A 15,868-nucleotide genomic window follows, 5' to 3' on the forward strand; every position below is an offset into this window, starting at 1 on the left:
GTGGCCTAATATTTGATGGGCGTGTCCTAAAGAAGAACATGTAAAAATGCACAAGGGTGGTCTGGCCTACATAACTAAGTGCATATCGCAAGACAGTGTGCTTGGTACAACCAAAGTGTGTAATCCTCTAGACAAATCATGTAATTGCACTGTGTCTTATCTGCAGCTCTGTAATTGATTCTGATTCACTTCATAGCTTATATTTATATATCATGCTATTAAAAAAAGAAAAAAAAAGAACGACTATAGAGTTGCTCCATATATAATAACAACCTCGGGTGAAACCTGCTCTTAAAACACTACATACCGGCCTTTCGGGGGTGCACTCTGCACTTTTCTCGGTCTCCAGTAGCTGGCATGCTGGCCCTTCCGACGTGTGCTCCCTTTATGTTTGCCAGTCCAGAGTGGTTGACATACCGGCCTTTCAGAGGTGCATTCGCTGTACTTTTCTCAGTCTACACCAGCTGGCATACTAGCCCTTCAGACGTGTGCTCCCTTTAGGTTTGCCAGTCCATAGTGGTTGACATACCGGCCTTTCAGAGGTGCACTCGCTGTACTTTTCTCAGTCGACACCAGCTGGCATACTGGCCCTTCCGACGTGCGCTCCCTTTATGTTTGCCAGTCCACAGTGGTTGACATATCGGCCTTTCAGGGGTGCACTCTCTGTACTTTTGTCAGTCTCCACTAGCTAGCATACTGGCCCTTCCGACGTGCGCTCCCTTTATGTTTGCCAGTCCACAGTGGTTGACATACCAGCCTTGGTGCACTCTCTGTACTTTTGTCAGTCTCCACCAGCTGGCATGCTGGCCCTTCCGAGGTGTGCTTCCTTTATGTTTGCTAGTCCACAGTGGTTGACATATCGGCCTTTCAGGGGTGCACTCTCTGTACTTTTCTCAGTCTCCACCAGCTGGCATGCTGGCCCTTCCGAGGTGTGCTCCCTTTATGTTTGCCAGTCCACAGTGGTTGACATACCGGCCTTTCAGAGGTGCACTCTCTGTACTTTTCGCAGTCTACACCAGCTGGCATGCTGGCCCTTCCGAGGTGTGCTCCCTTTATGTTTGCCAGTCCACAGTTGTTGACATATCGGCCTTTCAGGGGTGCACTCTCTGTACTTTTGTCAGTCTCCACTAGCTGGCATACTGGCCCTTCCGACGTGCGCTCCCTTTATGTTTGCCAGTCCACAGTGGTTGACATACCAGCCTTGGTGCACTCTCTGTACTTTTGTCAGTCTCCACTAGCTGGCATACTGGCCCTTCCGACGTGCGCTCCCTTTATGTTTGCCCGTCCACAGTGGTTGACATACCGGCCTTTCAGAGAGGCACTCTCTGTACTTTGGTCAGTCTCCACTAGCTGGCATACTGGCCTTTCCGACGTGCGCTCCCTTTATGTTTGCCAGTCCACAGTGGTTGACATACCGGCCTTTCAGAGGGACACTCTCTGTACTTTGGTCAGTCTCCACTAACTGGCATACTGGCACTTCCGAGGTGCTCTCCCTTTATGTTTGCCAGTCTACAGTGGTTGACCTACCAGCCTTTCAGAGGGGCACTCTCTGTACTTTGGTCAGTCTCCACTAGCTGGCATACTGGCCCTTCCGAGGTGCTCTCCCTTTATGTTTGCCAGTCTACAGTGGTTGACCTACCAGCCTTTCAGAGGGGCACTCTCTGTACTTTGGTCAGTCTCCACTAGCTGGCATACTAGCCCTTCAGACGTGTGCTCCCTTTAGGTTTGCCAGTCCACAGTGGTTGACATACCGGCCTTTCAGTGGTGCACTCTCTGTACTTTTCTCAGTCAACACCAGCTGCCATACTGGCCCTTCCGAGGTGTGCTCCCTTTATGTTTGCCAGTCCACAGTGGTTGACATACCGGCCTTTCAGGGGTGCACTCTCTGTACTTTTCTCAGTCTCCACTAGCTGGCATACTAGCCCTTCAGACGTGTGATCCCTTTAGGTTTGCCAGTCCACAGTGGTTGACATACTGGCCTTTCAGAGGTGCACTCTCTGTACTTTTCTCGGTCTACACCAGCTGGCATGCTGGCCCTTCCGAGGTGTGCTCCCTTTATGTTTGCCAGTCCACAGTGGTTGACATATCGGCCTTTCAGAGGTGCACTCTCTGTACTTTTCTCAGTCTCTACCAGCTGGCATACTGGCCCTTCCGACGTGCGCTCCCTTTATGTTTGACAGTCCACAGTGGTTGACATATCGGCCTTTCAGGGGTGCACTCTCTGTACTTTTGTCAGTCTCCACTAGCTGGCATACTGGCCCTTCCGACGTGCGCTCCCTTTATGTTTGCCAGTCCACAGTGGTTGACATACCAGCCTTGGTGCACTCTCTGTACTTTTGTCAGTCTCCACTAGCTGGCATACTGGCCCTTCCGACGTGCGCTCCCTTTATGTTTGCCCGTCCACAGTGGTTGACATACCGGCCTTTCAGAGAGGCACTCTCTGTACTTTGGTCAGTCTCCACTAGCTGGCATACTGGCCTTTCCGACGTGCGCTCCCTTTATGTTTGCCAGTCCACAGTGGTTGACATACCGGCCTTTCAGAGGGACACTCTCTGTACTTTGGTCAGTCTCCACTAACTGGCATACTGGCCCTTCCGAGGTGCTCTCCCTTTATGTTTGCCAGTCTACAGTGGTTGACCTACCAGCCTTTCAGAGGGGCACTCTCTGTACTTTGGTCAGTCTCCACTAGCTGGCATACTGGCCCTTCCGAGGTGCTCTCCCTTTATGTTTGCCAGTCTACAGTGGTTGACCTACCAGCCTTTCAGAGGGGCACTCTCTGTACTTTGGTCAGTCTCCACTAGCTGGCATACTAGCCCTTCAGATGTGTGCTCCCTTTAGGTTTGCCAGTCCACAGTGGTTGACATACCGGCCTTTCAGAGGTGCACTCTCTGTACTTTTCTCAGTCAACACCAGCTGCCATACTGGCCCTTCCGAGGTGTGCTCCCTTTATGTTTGCCAGTCCACAGTGGTTGACATACCGGCCTTTCAGGGGTGCACTCTCTGTACTTTTCTCAGTCTCCACTAGCTGGCATACTAGCCCTTCAGACGTGTGATCCCTTTAGGTTTGCCAGTCCACAGTGGTTGACATACTGGCCTTTCAGAGGTGCACTCTCTGTACTTTTCTCGGTCTACACCAGCTGGCATGCTGGCCCTTCCGAGGTGTGCTCCCTTTATGTTTGCCAGTCCACAGTGGTTGACATATCGGCCTTTCAGAGGTGCACTCTCTGTACTTTTCGCAGTCTACACCAGCTGGCATGCTGGCCCTTCCGAGGTGTGCTCCCTTTATGTTTGCCAGTCCACAGTTGTTGACATATCGGCCTTTCAGGGGTGCACTCTCTGTACTTTTGTCAGTCTCCACTAGCTGGCATACTGGCCCTTCCGACGTGCGCTCCCTTTATGTTTGCCAGTCCACAGTGGTTGACATACCAGCCTTGGTGCACTCTCTGTACTTTTGTCAGTCTCCACTAGCTGGCATACTGGCCCTTCCGACGTGCGCTCCCTTTATGTTTGCCCGTCCACAGTGGTTGACATACCGGCCTTTCAGAGAGGCACTCTCTGTACTTTGGTCAGTCTCCACTAGCTGGCATACTGGCCTTTCCGACGTGCGCTCCCTTTATGTTTGCCAGTCCACAGTGGTTGACATACCGGCCTTTCAGAGGGACACTCTCTGTACTTTGGTCAGTCTCCACTAACTGGCATACTGGCCCTTCCGAGGTGCTCTCCCTTTATGTTTGCCAGTCTACAGTGGTTGACCTACCAGCCTTTCAGAGGGGCACTCTCTGTACTTTGGTCAGTCTCCACTAGCTGGCATACTGGCCCTTCCGAGGTGCTCTCCCTTTATGTTTGCCAGTCTACAGTGGTTGACCTACCAGCCTTTCAGAAGGGCACTCTCTGTACTTTGGTCAGTCTCCACTAGCTGGCATACTAGCCCTTCAGATGTGTGCTCCCTTTAGGTTTGCCAGTCCACAGTGGTTGACATACCGGCCTTTCAGAGGTGCACTCTCTGTACTTTTCTCAGTCAACACCAGCTGCCATACTGGCCCTTCCGAGGTGTGCTCCCTTTATGTTTGCCAGTCCACAGTGGTTGACATACCGGCCTTTCAGGGGTGCACTCTCTGTACTTTTCTCAGTCTCCACCAGCTGGCATGCTGGCCCTTCCGAGGTGTGCTCCCTTTATGTTTGCCAGTCCACAGTGGTTGACATACCGGCCTTTCAGAGGTGCACTCTCTGTACTTTTCGCAGTCTACACCAGCTGGCATGCTGGCCCTTCCGAGGTGTGCTCCCTTTATGTTTGCCAGTCCACAGTGGTTGACATATCGGCCTTTCAGGGGTGCACTCTCTGTACTTTTGTCAGTCTCCACTAGCTGGCATACTGGCCCTTCCGACGTGCGCTCCCTTTATGTTTGCCAGTCCACAGTGGTTGACATACCAGCCTTGGTGCACTCTCTGTACTTTTGTCAGTCTCCACTAGCTGGCATACTGGCCCTTCCGACGTGCGCTCCCTTTATGTTTGCCCGTCCACAGTGGTTGACATACCGGCCTTTCAGAGAGGCACTCTCTGTACTTTGGTCAGTCTCCACTAGCTGGCATACTGGCCTTTCCGACGTGCGCTCCCTTTATGTTTGCCAGTCCACAGTGGTTGACATACCGGCCTTTCAGAGGGACACTCTCTGTACTTTGGTCAGTCTCCACTAACTGGCATACTGGCCCTTCCGAGGTGCTCTCCCTTTATGTTTGCCAGTCTACAGTGGTTGACCTACCAGCCTTTCAGAGGGGCACTCTCTGTACTTTGGTCAGTCTCCACTAGCTGGCATACTGGCCCTTCCGAGGTGCTCTCCCTTTATGTTTGCCAGTCTACAGTGGTTGACCTACCAGCCTTTCAGAGGGGCACTCTCTGTACTTTGGTCAGTCTCCACTAGCTGGCATACTAGCCCTTCAGACGTGTGCTCCCTTTAGGTTTGCCAGTCCACAGTGGTTGACATACCGGCCTTTCAGAGGTGCACTCTCTGTACTTTTCTCAGTCAACACCAGCTGCAATACTGGCCCTTCCGAGGTGTGCTCCCTTTATGTTTGCCAGTCCACAGTGGTTGACATACCGGCCTTTCAGGGGTGCACTCTCTGTACTTTTCTCAGTCTCCACTAGCTGGCATACTAGCCCTTCAGACGTGTGATCCCTTTAGGTTTGCCAGTCCACAGTGGTTGACATACTGGCCTTTCAGAGGTGCACTCTCTGTACTTTTCTCGGTCTACACCAGCTGGCATGCTGGCCCTTCCGAGGTGTGCTCCCTTTATGTTTGCCAGTCCACAGTGGTTGACATATCGGCCTTTCAGAGGTGCACTCTCTGTACTTTTCTCAGTCTCTACCAGCTGGCATACTGGCCCTTCCGACGTGCGCTCCCTTTATGTTTGACAGTCCACAGTGGTTGACATACCAGCCTTTCAGGGGTGCACTCTCTGTACTTTTGTCAGTCTCCACTAGCTGGCATACTGGCCCTTCCGACGTGCGCTCCCTTTATGTTTGCCAGTCCACAGTGGTTGACATACCAGCCTTGGTGCACTCTCTGTACTTTGGTCAGTCTCCACTAGCTGGCATACTGGCCCTTCCGACGTGCGCTCCCTTTATGTTTGCCAGTCCACAGTGGTTGACATACCGGCCTTTCAGAGGGGCACTCTCTGTACTTTGGTCAGTCTCCACTAACTTGCATACTGGCCCTTCCGAGGTGCTCGCCCTTTATGTTTGCCAGTCTACAGTGGTTGACATACCAGCCTTTCAGAGGGGCACTCTCTGTACTTTGGTCAGTCTCCACTAGCTGGCATACTAGCCCTTCAGACGTGTGCTCCCTCTAGGTTTGCCAGTCCATAGTGGTTGACATACCAGCCTTTCAGAGGTGCGCTCTCTGTACTTTTCTCAGTCGACACCAGCTGCCATACTGGCCCATCCGAGGTGTGCTCCCTTTATGTTTGCCAGTCCACAGTGGGTGACATACCGGCCTTTCAGGGGTGCACTCTCTGTACTTTTCTCAGTCTCCACTAGCTGGCATACTGGCCCTTCAGACGTGTGATCCCTTTAGGTTTGCCAGTCCACAGTGGTTGACATACCGGCCTTTCAGAGGTGCACTCTCTGTACTTTTCTCGGTCTACACCAGCTGGCATGCTGGCCCTTCCGAGGTGTGCTCCCTTTATGTTTGCCAGTCCACAGTGGTTGACATACCGGCCTTCCAGGGGTGCACTCTCTGTACTTTTCTCAGTCTCCACCAGCTAGCATACTGGCCCTTCCAACGTGCGCTCCCTTTATGTTTGCCAGTCCACAGTGGTTGACATACCGGCCTTTCAGAGGTGCACTCTCTGTACTTTTGTCAGTCTCCACTAGCTGGCATACTGGCCCTTCCGACGTGCGCTCCCTTCATATTTGCCAGTCTGTGTCGGGTTTCATGTTTTGCAACTCTCCTGGTTTCATCAGCGTCACTTCATTGTTCTCCCTCCACGAGGCAAAGTAAGGGCACAGAGCCGACCCCACAGGCTTGCAGCTGCCCTCTGCATGATGTTGACCAGAGCCTCAACACACAAAAAATTAACACTGCTGCAGTGCAAGTGAAGGACAAAGATGCCTCAGGGATCTAATCTGCAGATAACAGAGCCTGAGGCATTTTTTTTCAGTGGGCGAAGCTGGGGGCTCGGTGATCCAATCTGCTCTATGCGCTAAAGCAAAACAAAAGAGGTGATTGCTGGAAGGTTTGGAATAAATCTTAACCTCTTGCATTGCTCTGGGCAACCCTCCAGACCATCGCTCTTCGCCTGCCAAGCCATTACAAAAGGGGACAAACCATATGCAAATCAGGCTTGGTCCCACCCTCAAAGGGGCAGTCCAGCCCGAACTGCTATGTCACATCCCTTCTGCACAAGAACACAAGCATCCTCATACATGTTTCAGTCTTGTTGGGCATCATCAGTGAGGAGTAGCTTGGGTCTCTAGGCCCAGCGGGCACATGACCCACGTCTGGCCATACCTGTCCCACTTGGGGTGACAATAGCAAAACAAAAGAGATGATGGCTGGAAGGTTTAGAATAAATCTTAACCTCTGGCATTGCTCTGGGCAACCCTCCAGACCATCGTTCTTCACTTGCCAAGCCATCACAAAAGGGGAAAGACCATATGTAAATCAGGCTTGGTCCCACCCCCAAAGCTGAAGAGCAGATAAGATCCCCGAGCCCTCCGGTTCGCCTGGGACAGCAAATTGCTCTCTGGATGCTTTGACTGACAGAAGTGGCAGCCAGCCACAGCATTGCACAGCATCACTCAAACTGCGCAACGCTGTGGCTGGCTGGCACTTCTGTCAGTCACACTGATAATGTGACCCGCTGGGGCATGGTGGGACTGTAGGGGCCCCGGCTCAGCCCCACTTTTTGGAGACTTCCGGGGCCCTGCACTGGCTGGCCCCCACCCACATAAAGCACTGATTGAAGGCACCCTTCCACATCGTCATAAAAATAGACACAGGAAGGATCCCGCCACATGAAGGATCCCTAGCCTTAATTGGGGGATAAAGACTGAAAAGGAGGAGGGTGGCCAGAGAAAGATGCGAGTCATGGGGCGCAAATCTCCCACTGTAGAGCATTCTGTTCACTGTGAATGCTTTTGCATGTAGAGGAGTCACCCAGCACAACATGTCGGGAAGGCAGTAATTAGTGTAGGCATTTGCATAAACTCAGTGAATTGGCTGGATTTGGGTGAATCGCGCACTGCTGTTTTGGAGTTAAATTGGCAATGAAATGATGTGAGAAAGAATCCAAAGTCCTGCAATGGATAAACTCACTACCAACATTAAAAATATATACATATATAAAAATACACACATATATGTATATGTATCATATATTACAGCTACTTATAACACTTTATGCACATCAATAGATTCTGAGTACATAATCATACACATTACATAAATACAAAATTGCATAAATTCCATCAGAGATCAACTCAAAATGCTCAACTGTAATTTGATTTATTCAATAATTGGAGTACAATCAAATTCCATAATTCTAAACATCTTAATGTAACAGTTAAGTCAAAATGGCTCTTCAATGTTTCCAAGGTAATCTCCTGTTCGTGCTCATAATAATACTCCAACTTGAAATGTTCCCATTAAAAGCAGAACAATTAAACAGAATTTCAAAGTTTCACAATGGGCCCTTATACCATATTGGCAACTGGGGTGGGGGAGGGGGGAACCAATCAAGTTCCTTGGATGGTGGCCTGAAACTACTGATCCAATTCCGTGTTCCATGGAACCTGATGACTGCTTCCCGCGCCTAGAACTGCCATCCTCCTCCACCCTCCCTTTCCTTTAAAATGTCCGCCCCTTCTACCCCCAGCCCTCTTTTCTAATTGCTTCAGCGGCCGCTGCCACTTCGCTGCTGCTGCCGCTCCATGGCCGCCATGGAAATGGAAGAGGGCCTTCCCGATCCATAGCAGCCATCTCAAGAAAGTATTTTTATTCAATGAATAGGACTCCACGAAGCGTCCTATTCATTGAATCAAAATACAATGCTCTTAACACCCCGGGTTTCCATTGGAAAACCGGGGTGCTAATAGCAACAACTACCCATTCCACGGGCTGGAATGGGTGGTAACAGCAACGGGGACCCTCATTAAAGCGGGCCATTACCAGCTGTTCCAGCCCGTGGAATGGGTGTCTATTGTTTAAAAATGAGCAGTTCTTCATGGCTCACGTAATGCCTCTTCATGCTCCAGAGATCTCTAATGGGGGTCCCAAATTGATCAGAGGAGCATGTCCATCCTTCGATTAAAAGGGAAGTATTCAATAAAACTTACTCACACTGATCAGTAGTAGGAAAACACTTTAAATATTCCTTGAAATTGGATTTAGCAGCAAGATAGCCAAACTAGTCATCGACTATTACTACATTTTTATTTCTGAATTCTATTTATAAGGTTTCTAGGAGTCATCCCAATCAATTCCAAGCCTATTTCACAAATTCTCGCAGTTGTAAGTGAAATGATATGATACTAAGTCGCACTTGTCTTGGTGGAATAATGAGTTCTTCGGCAAAGAAGAAGAAACCTTGAAACATCTGGTTTTGCTATGCCCTGATCTGAAAACACAAAGAACCATATATTTGGCTCAGGAACTGAGTATGGGGACGACATATACTGCTGACGAATGGTGGTCAAGAATGCACTGTAGCACAAACAAGAAACTGTCGATCGCACTTACGTTATTCCTGAAACATCTCGAGATCAAACTGTCTGAAGTTCAGTAACGAATAACTTTTATGAAATAAGTAACTTAACTGTGACATTAGCCGTGTCGCCAAAAGCTAGTGTGGTATCAAGAGTTCCAAGTATCTAAATAGTGTGTTAAATGTAGCAATTTCTATAATGTAAATGCCTTAGCTATAGGCGATAGTTTTCTTTTGATAAGTATATTTGTTTTTTTCTTCTTTTTCAAAAGTTTGTAATAAAATAAATGAAAAAAATAATAATGAGTTCTTATTTGAAGCGTAGAGTAAGTGATTGCTCAACTGTTAATCTATTTTAGGGTAATATTTAACAGCACAGTGCTTGACTAGAGAGGTGAGGGATACCAAGGCAAAACCAATCAAATGTATTCACTGCGTCTAGATGCAGGAAAACCTAAAGTCCTTCTCCAGGTATTACCCTCAACAATCCTAGGCCGTCCCTCGCAATAAAAGCACTGTATAAAAGCTGGCTTCTGATAAGCATCGAGTAAATGAGGTAAAAAAAACATAATTTTCCACACTGGTTTCCAAGCAGCGATTAAAGGGGGTTAAATCACGTTCCACACGGGTTTCATTTATAAAAGTGTGCATTAATTTGCTAAAATAACCCGCTTTGCTATAAAACCCAAGCAGTGTGTTTGCTCAGAAACTATTCTAACCCATAAAGATTCCATCTACGAATGAAAGTGGCATGGGAACTCCGAAAGCCGACCCTGCTTTCCCATGTGAGTTGGATAACGTGTTTTATCTCCTCCCGTCACACTAGTTGAAGAGAGCTGGCATGCACATTACCAAATAAAACCACCATAAGAGTCTTTCTGGAGCAGCATAGCCATGTCCCATCATTTTTGGGAAACACCCTATAGAGAGGCCCTTGAAATATATCAGGAAAGACTTTAATTGGGGCCTCCTATGGAGGACAGGGGGCTTCAGAGTAACACGCCAAACATAGGCTCTTGTGCAGATTGCTGGAGGTCATTCTTGGGAACTCAATGATGAAGGGAGAAACTGGGGTCAGAGTCAGTGAGGAAGAACTGGGGTAAAGGCCCTCATTTTGTGGGCAAAAAGGCTGAACGGTTCTACGTTATTACAAAAAATTAAATTACTTTGTGGTCATTTACTTCGCTGCGATTTATTCGATTTCTCCAATTTTTTGTATTGGAGTTCCTCCACATGCCCCCATCGCCCTTCACTACCACGCACACCCCAACTGCCCCAATTCCACTTATACCCCTCAATCCTTAACTACGTATAGAGCATTCGAAGACATTGTAACAAAGTAATTTACATCGTTAAAATGACAGGAGTCCGGCAGAACTTACAGATATGGGTAGGGCATATGGGCTGCCCTAGCAATCTTGCGGAATGACGGGAGCCGGGCAGAATTTACAGATATGGGTAGGGCATATGGGCTGCCCTAGCACTCTTGCGGAATGACGGGAGCCGGGCAGAATTTACAGATATGGGTAGGGCATATGGGCTGCCCTAGCACTCTTGCGGAATGACGGGAGTCCGGCAGAACTTACAGATATGGGTAGGGCATATGGGCTGCCCTAGCACTCTTGCGGAATGACGGGAGTCAGGCAGAACTTACAGATATGGGTAGGGCATATGGGCTGCCCTAGCACTCTTGCGGAATGACGGGAGTCCGGCAGAACTTACAGATATGGGTAGGGCATATGGGCTGCCCTAGCACTCTTGCGGAATGACGGGAGCCCGGCAGAACTTACAGATATGGGTAGGGCATATGGGCTGCCCTAGCACTCTTGCGGAAAAATCTAGCCTGCAAGACCTTGGGCTTGAAGAATATGGGGTACTTCAGAAGGTTGAACAAGGTCCGGCTCCAGGGAAGTAGTGTTTGGTTTGGCGAACAGTGTGTAGGAAAAGGCAAGTGCATCAAGCGCAGGTAGGAGCACACAGGCCTCCTTTCAGAACAAGCACCTTCAGGGGTTCAAGGACTATTTTCCTGTGACAGCACCTTCCACAACAAGACGGCTTTACACCAGAGTGGGTTTGGTCCAATTGTCTCTCGGGTACAGGGGAGTCAAGTGGGAGAAGAGAGATCTTACCGACTTCCTCCGCCAGAGTGAAGTGCATTTTGTTCACTTCCTGCCCTTCCCAAGCTATGCTCAAAGAATGTAGATATTCACAGGGAGAGGCGAGAAAACTGCCAGACAGGCCATGGGACTAGCTGTTCCAACAACAGACTGTGCTATAGTGTGTTGCTAGTTCCCTGTATCTGGCCGGGGCTTGCAAGCGGCAGGGTTAGTGTTAAAGGGCAAGAAGAAGTGTTATATGCAAGCAAATGACCTGCACATTTCTTTATTGTGAATGCATTAACGTGTATTGCTTTTTTAACTTAACGTCTGCATTTTGTATAGTGTTTCATTGCTCATATTGTAATGGATACCTCGTTTACTGTTTTTAATGTTATTGCGTTTTTATAACTAATAATACAGTTTCTTGAGGCCATATTTCTAAAAGTTCCTCTCTATTTAAAAACTGTGGAATTTCACCAGTCCCTGCATGATCAAAGTACTCGCTCCTACTTATGGACAATTGCCGTGCAGGCTATTGTGACTAATGTCACACAGAGTCAGTAGATGAGCTGGGAACTAAAAAATACCTGCTGCTGCTCCAAATTATAGGTTGACCACAAACTTAATTTTAAACTTAACGGAGCTTTTCCTTCTGCAATAGAGCAGCTCTGCCAAATACATTGTGAACCATTGAATAGATAGCACCCTATCTGTTTATTTATTTATACACATTGTGTATAGGTGCTATACAAATAAACAATCAATTCAATGTATATATACAGGTGGAACAATGCTCTTTGGATCACAAAAGAACGTACACTAGATAAGAGCTCAGAGTTGACAGGAAGCAGTGAGCTCTATACAGTGGGATGTGTTTGAGGGACATTCTGAGCAGGGTGTGGAGGGGAGTAAATGGAACAGTCACCAGGGGCAATACATAAGTGGACATACATACATACAGGACAACCAACATTGTTACTTTACACTTTTTGAACAGTAAGCCTGGAACACATGATCATGCACAAATACAAAACCAAGGTAAGTCACCACTTCCATGCTGAAATAATAGCTAAGCAACCTTCACACCCTGTCACATATTCATGTGTGATTTGGAGAAGACTGACCACAAAAGTGATGGGTGGAAGGTTTCGAAAGAATCTAAACCACTGGCAGTTGCTCTGGGCAACCTTCCACACCACCGTTTTTTAGCCCGTCTGCGCCATTGCAAAAGGGGACCAGCCATGTGCAAATCAGTCAGCAGCTGCCGCCACCGAAGGTAGCAGCCCAGCCCGAACTGCTAGGCCAGGTCCCCTCTGCACAGAAAACCAAGCAACCCCAGACATGTTTCGGCCTTGTTGGACCTCTTCAGTGAGGTGCAGCCTGGTTCCCTGTGGCGCAGCGAGCAAGGGACCCACGTCTGGGCATACCCTCTCTCACAAGGAGAAACAAACTGACCACAAAAGTGAAGGGTGGAAGGTCCCCTTTTGCAATGGCGCAGACGGGCTAAAAAGCGATGGTGTGGAAGGTTGCCCAGAGCAATTGCCAGTGGTTTAGATTCATTCGAAACCTTCCACCCATCACTTTTGTGGTCTGATTTGGAGAAGAGCCAGGGATAGCTTGGCAGTTCAATCGGGATGCCCCACCACTTTCCAACTTGAATGCTATATTGTCCAAGGCCCTGGCCTTTACGACTCTTTTCTCCCCCAGCCACCTGTTCTATAAGCAGAAAGCAAGCTGCTACTCTCCAGGGGAAGCCGCAACCCCACAGGGGGAGCTGCAAGGGTTCCCTGAAGTGCTGGACGCTGCAGCTACTACTCTGATCTATGGAGAATGGTGGAAGCTGTGCAGTGTAGAGCGCTGAGCCATGCCACTATGCAGACCTGGATAACAGTGCAGTAAAGGGATCGATTATCCCTCGGATGTCAAAGAGAAAACTCCCAGATTCATCTTTTTAATGCATCTTGCCAACAGATAGCAGGCTTTCCGTGACGTCAGTCTTACTACGAAAGCCACCAGGAAGGAAATCATAAATATGTATTAACAAAAGTGCAAGCTTACCTTTGTCATTGCCGTTTACGACTTCAGCTAAAAAAACAAAGATAGGAAAACGGTATTATATTCAGAGCTTCAATCTGGCACTGGAGTCGAGAAAAGCGACTGCGACATTGATCAAAGGCGCCCTAAGCCTATGGAGAGGAGGTTACTTTGCAAATGCTGCCCTCTCAAGCACAACATTTGCCTAGCCTCTAGCCTTAAATTGCCTCATTAGCAGCACGGTGGGAATGGATGGTAAACGTGTGGAGGTTTAAAAAAATTCAAACACATAATTGCATGTTACTTAACCCATACAGTACTTGCGATGCCGATACCTGTAATGAATGTGATATTGTAAACAGCGCCCAGCTGTATAATGCCACCTAATTCCAGGCTGCGGTTGCCTGGCATACATAGAGGTTCCTCCTGCATGTGCACATTACCCGAGCATGGCATACAATATTAAATAAATCATATTGACCAGGTATAGTACCTCCATGTACCCATGGCATGTCCCATGCAACATTGCGTCAAAATGCGTCCCTCTCCATAACACAAGTTGTGCCAGGAATGGCTCGAGGAGCCGAGCTGCCCAACGTGAGGAGAATGAGGCGAGAGGCAGAGAAAACCAAGCAATCAGACCAGCCAGCTGAGCCATCACAGAAGCATTAGCAAGCCGACTCGCATGGGCAGTCGGGCACACACGGGTTTACAGGGTCAGACAGAGATCACTTACAACCCCCCTCCCACAGATCTGGAGGTACTTACTAAGGGTATAGAAATGGTCGATTGCTCCCTACGCAGGCACACGAAAACCTCCTAAAACATCGTTGCACGAAGACCACCCGTTCGCCTCATGTCTCCCTGTACGTCACACTTTACCCCTCTTGGGCCTTTTGCTGCACAGGCCACGCACGCTCTGGACTGTACACCCCGGATAGGGGTCAACACTCAGAAAAGCCTCAGCGCAGCGAAATCACCGGGACGCCACTAGGTTAGGGATTTCGCGCAGTATAAAAGCTTGCTTTCTTTCTTTCATAACGGACGCCAGCAATGGCCAACAGACTACCAGGCACGCACACGTAAACGTCATGGCGATTCTAGAAGACGGGCTTAAAACGAGGTAAACACATGGATAGGTACTCTGTCACTTATGTAGAATTGCCCACCGTGCCATTCGGTCTCTTCTGCACTAATATCGAAACCGTGAACTAAACAACAAAGCAAAGTCATATTTTTGTTTTTGTGATTTACAAAGCGCGAACCTAGGCGGGAAGCAAGCGAGCACTGCGACCCAACGTACATTCACAAAGAAATCAAAGACCCGCTGGCAGAAGCAACTAAAAGACGGACGAGGTTTAATCTCAACGTAAAAAAAAGAAACACATTCAGTACTTACAATAATGAAGCACTAAATGCAGCATCAACGTCCAACACAGCAACATGACTCAGTAAAACAACATTACAGTTCAAACTATCATTTAAGAACTCCAGTGTGAAGTAGAAAAATTGCTGGTAAAAAGACTAATGAAGAGGATCTCTTTTTAGGCGAAATTATAAAAAATTTCCTGGGAAACGCCGAAATAAAATAGGAGTTTTCCCTCGGAGTTCTGCCCGTGAGAACGACTTGTCCTGGGTAGGATAATGCTCCCTCCCGTGGAAACTGGAAGTGGCGAACAATGAGCACGCAGTCCTGGAAAAAGGCTGATTACTTTTTCAGGAAGTGACATTTATCCTGATTGGGATTCTGGACGTATTTTCCCTTGAAAACTTTAATGACGGGTGTGGTAACCGCTAGACCACAAACCGAACTAAAGGTTTACACTTAAAAAACACAAAATACAAAATGTAGATGCTATCCTCGATCAACACAGAACGGCCCACATGTTTAACTTGGGGCACTTGCTCGCTCACACACGTCTAAAGTTGGCTGTGTGCCCACACTCTCGTCTGGGTACCCCCACTCCAAAACTCTTTATGGGGTTGTTCGAATCATAAATGAAAACTTTTGTAAAGAGGACTTTCGACTCCCTGCTCCTAATTAGTGGAATCTTACCTCTGTTCCACATCACCCAACTGATCAACACATGTCCCTGTGCCATTAACTCGCGTTTGTATTCTTATGGCATATAATGGGCTCCCACCAAACACCGCTCCCACTTGCCCGGTGCAAGACACCCCTGAAGCCAGAACACTCTGCAGCCTGTGGCATTTTATGAATATGAACATACCCCTGATGGCCCTGCACACTAGTAAACATTGCTCTAACTGTAAGGTCCTACTATTGATGGCAAGGCAGTGATCACCTTTGTAGACTCTTCCATTCCCCTGAGCTGATCAGAAACCTATAGGTATGTATCAACACTTCGGCTGAACATTCCTTTGCAGTTAAGGCTCCCATTCGTGGAATTCTCTCCCGCACAATCTGCTGCTTGAACGAGACTTTGGGATTCTCCAGAAAGAGGTGAGGACTGACCTATCATAATCCCAGAATCCACATATACACAAAACAAATGACCACATATAACATTTTC

At 48.3% G+C, this 15,868-nt stretch overlaps 1 protein-coding gene across 4 annotated transcripts in view; it reads right to left on the reverse strand.

The window, feature by feature from the left end:
- PECAM1 (platelet and endothelial cell adhesion molecule 1) overlaps nt 1–15,011 on the reverse strand; it is a 1,005,718-nt gene extending 990,707 nt beyond the window's left edge. For all 4 annotated transcript variants that reach the window (XM_069654996.1, XM_069654995.1, XM_069654997.1 and 1 more), the window contains exons 1-2: nt 14,734–15,011; nt 13,359–13,385 (exon numbers count right to left, since the gene is read on the reverse strand). In XM_069654996.1, the coding sequence (XP_069511097.1) occupies nt 13,359–13,385; nt 14,734–14,779 (73 nt within the window). In that variant the 5' untranslated portion in view covers nt 14,780–15,011. The remainder of the gene's footprint in view (nt 1–13,358; nt 13,386–14,733) is intronic.
- Between the last annotated feature and the right edge of the window lie 857 nt (nt 15,012–15,868).

This window comes from Ambystoma mexicanum, chromosome 3q, assembly GCF_040938575.1.
Source record: "Ambystoma mexicanum isolate Mex_15411 chromosome 3q, UKY_AmexF1_1, whole genome shotgun sequence".
Taxonomy (NCBI): domain Eukaryota; kingdom Metazoa; phylum Chordata; class Amphibia; order Caudata; family Ambystomatidae; genus Ambystoma; species Ambystoma mexicanum.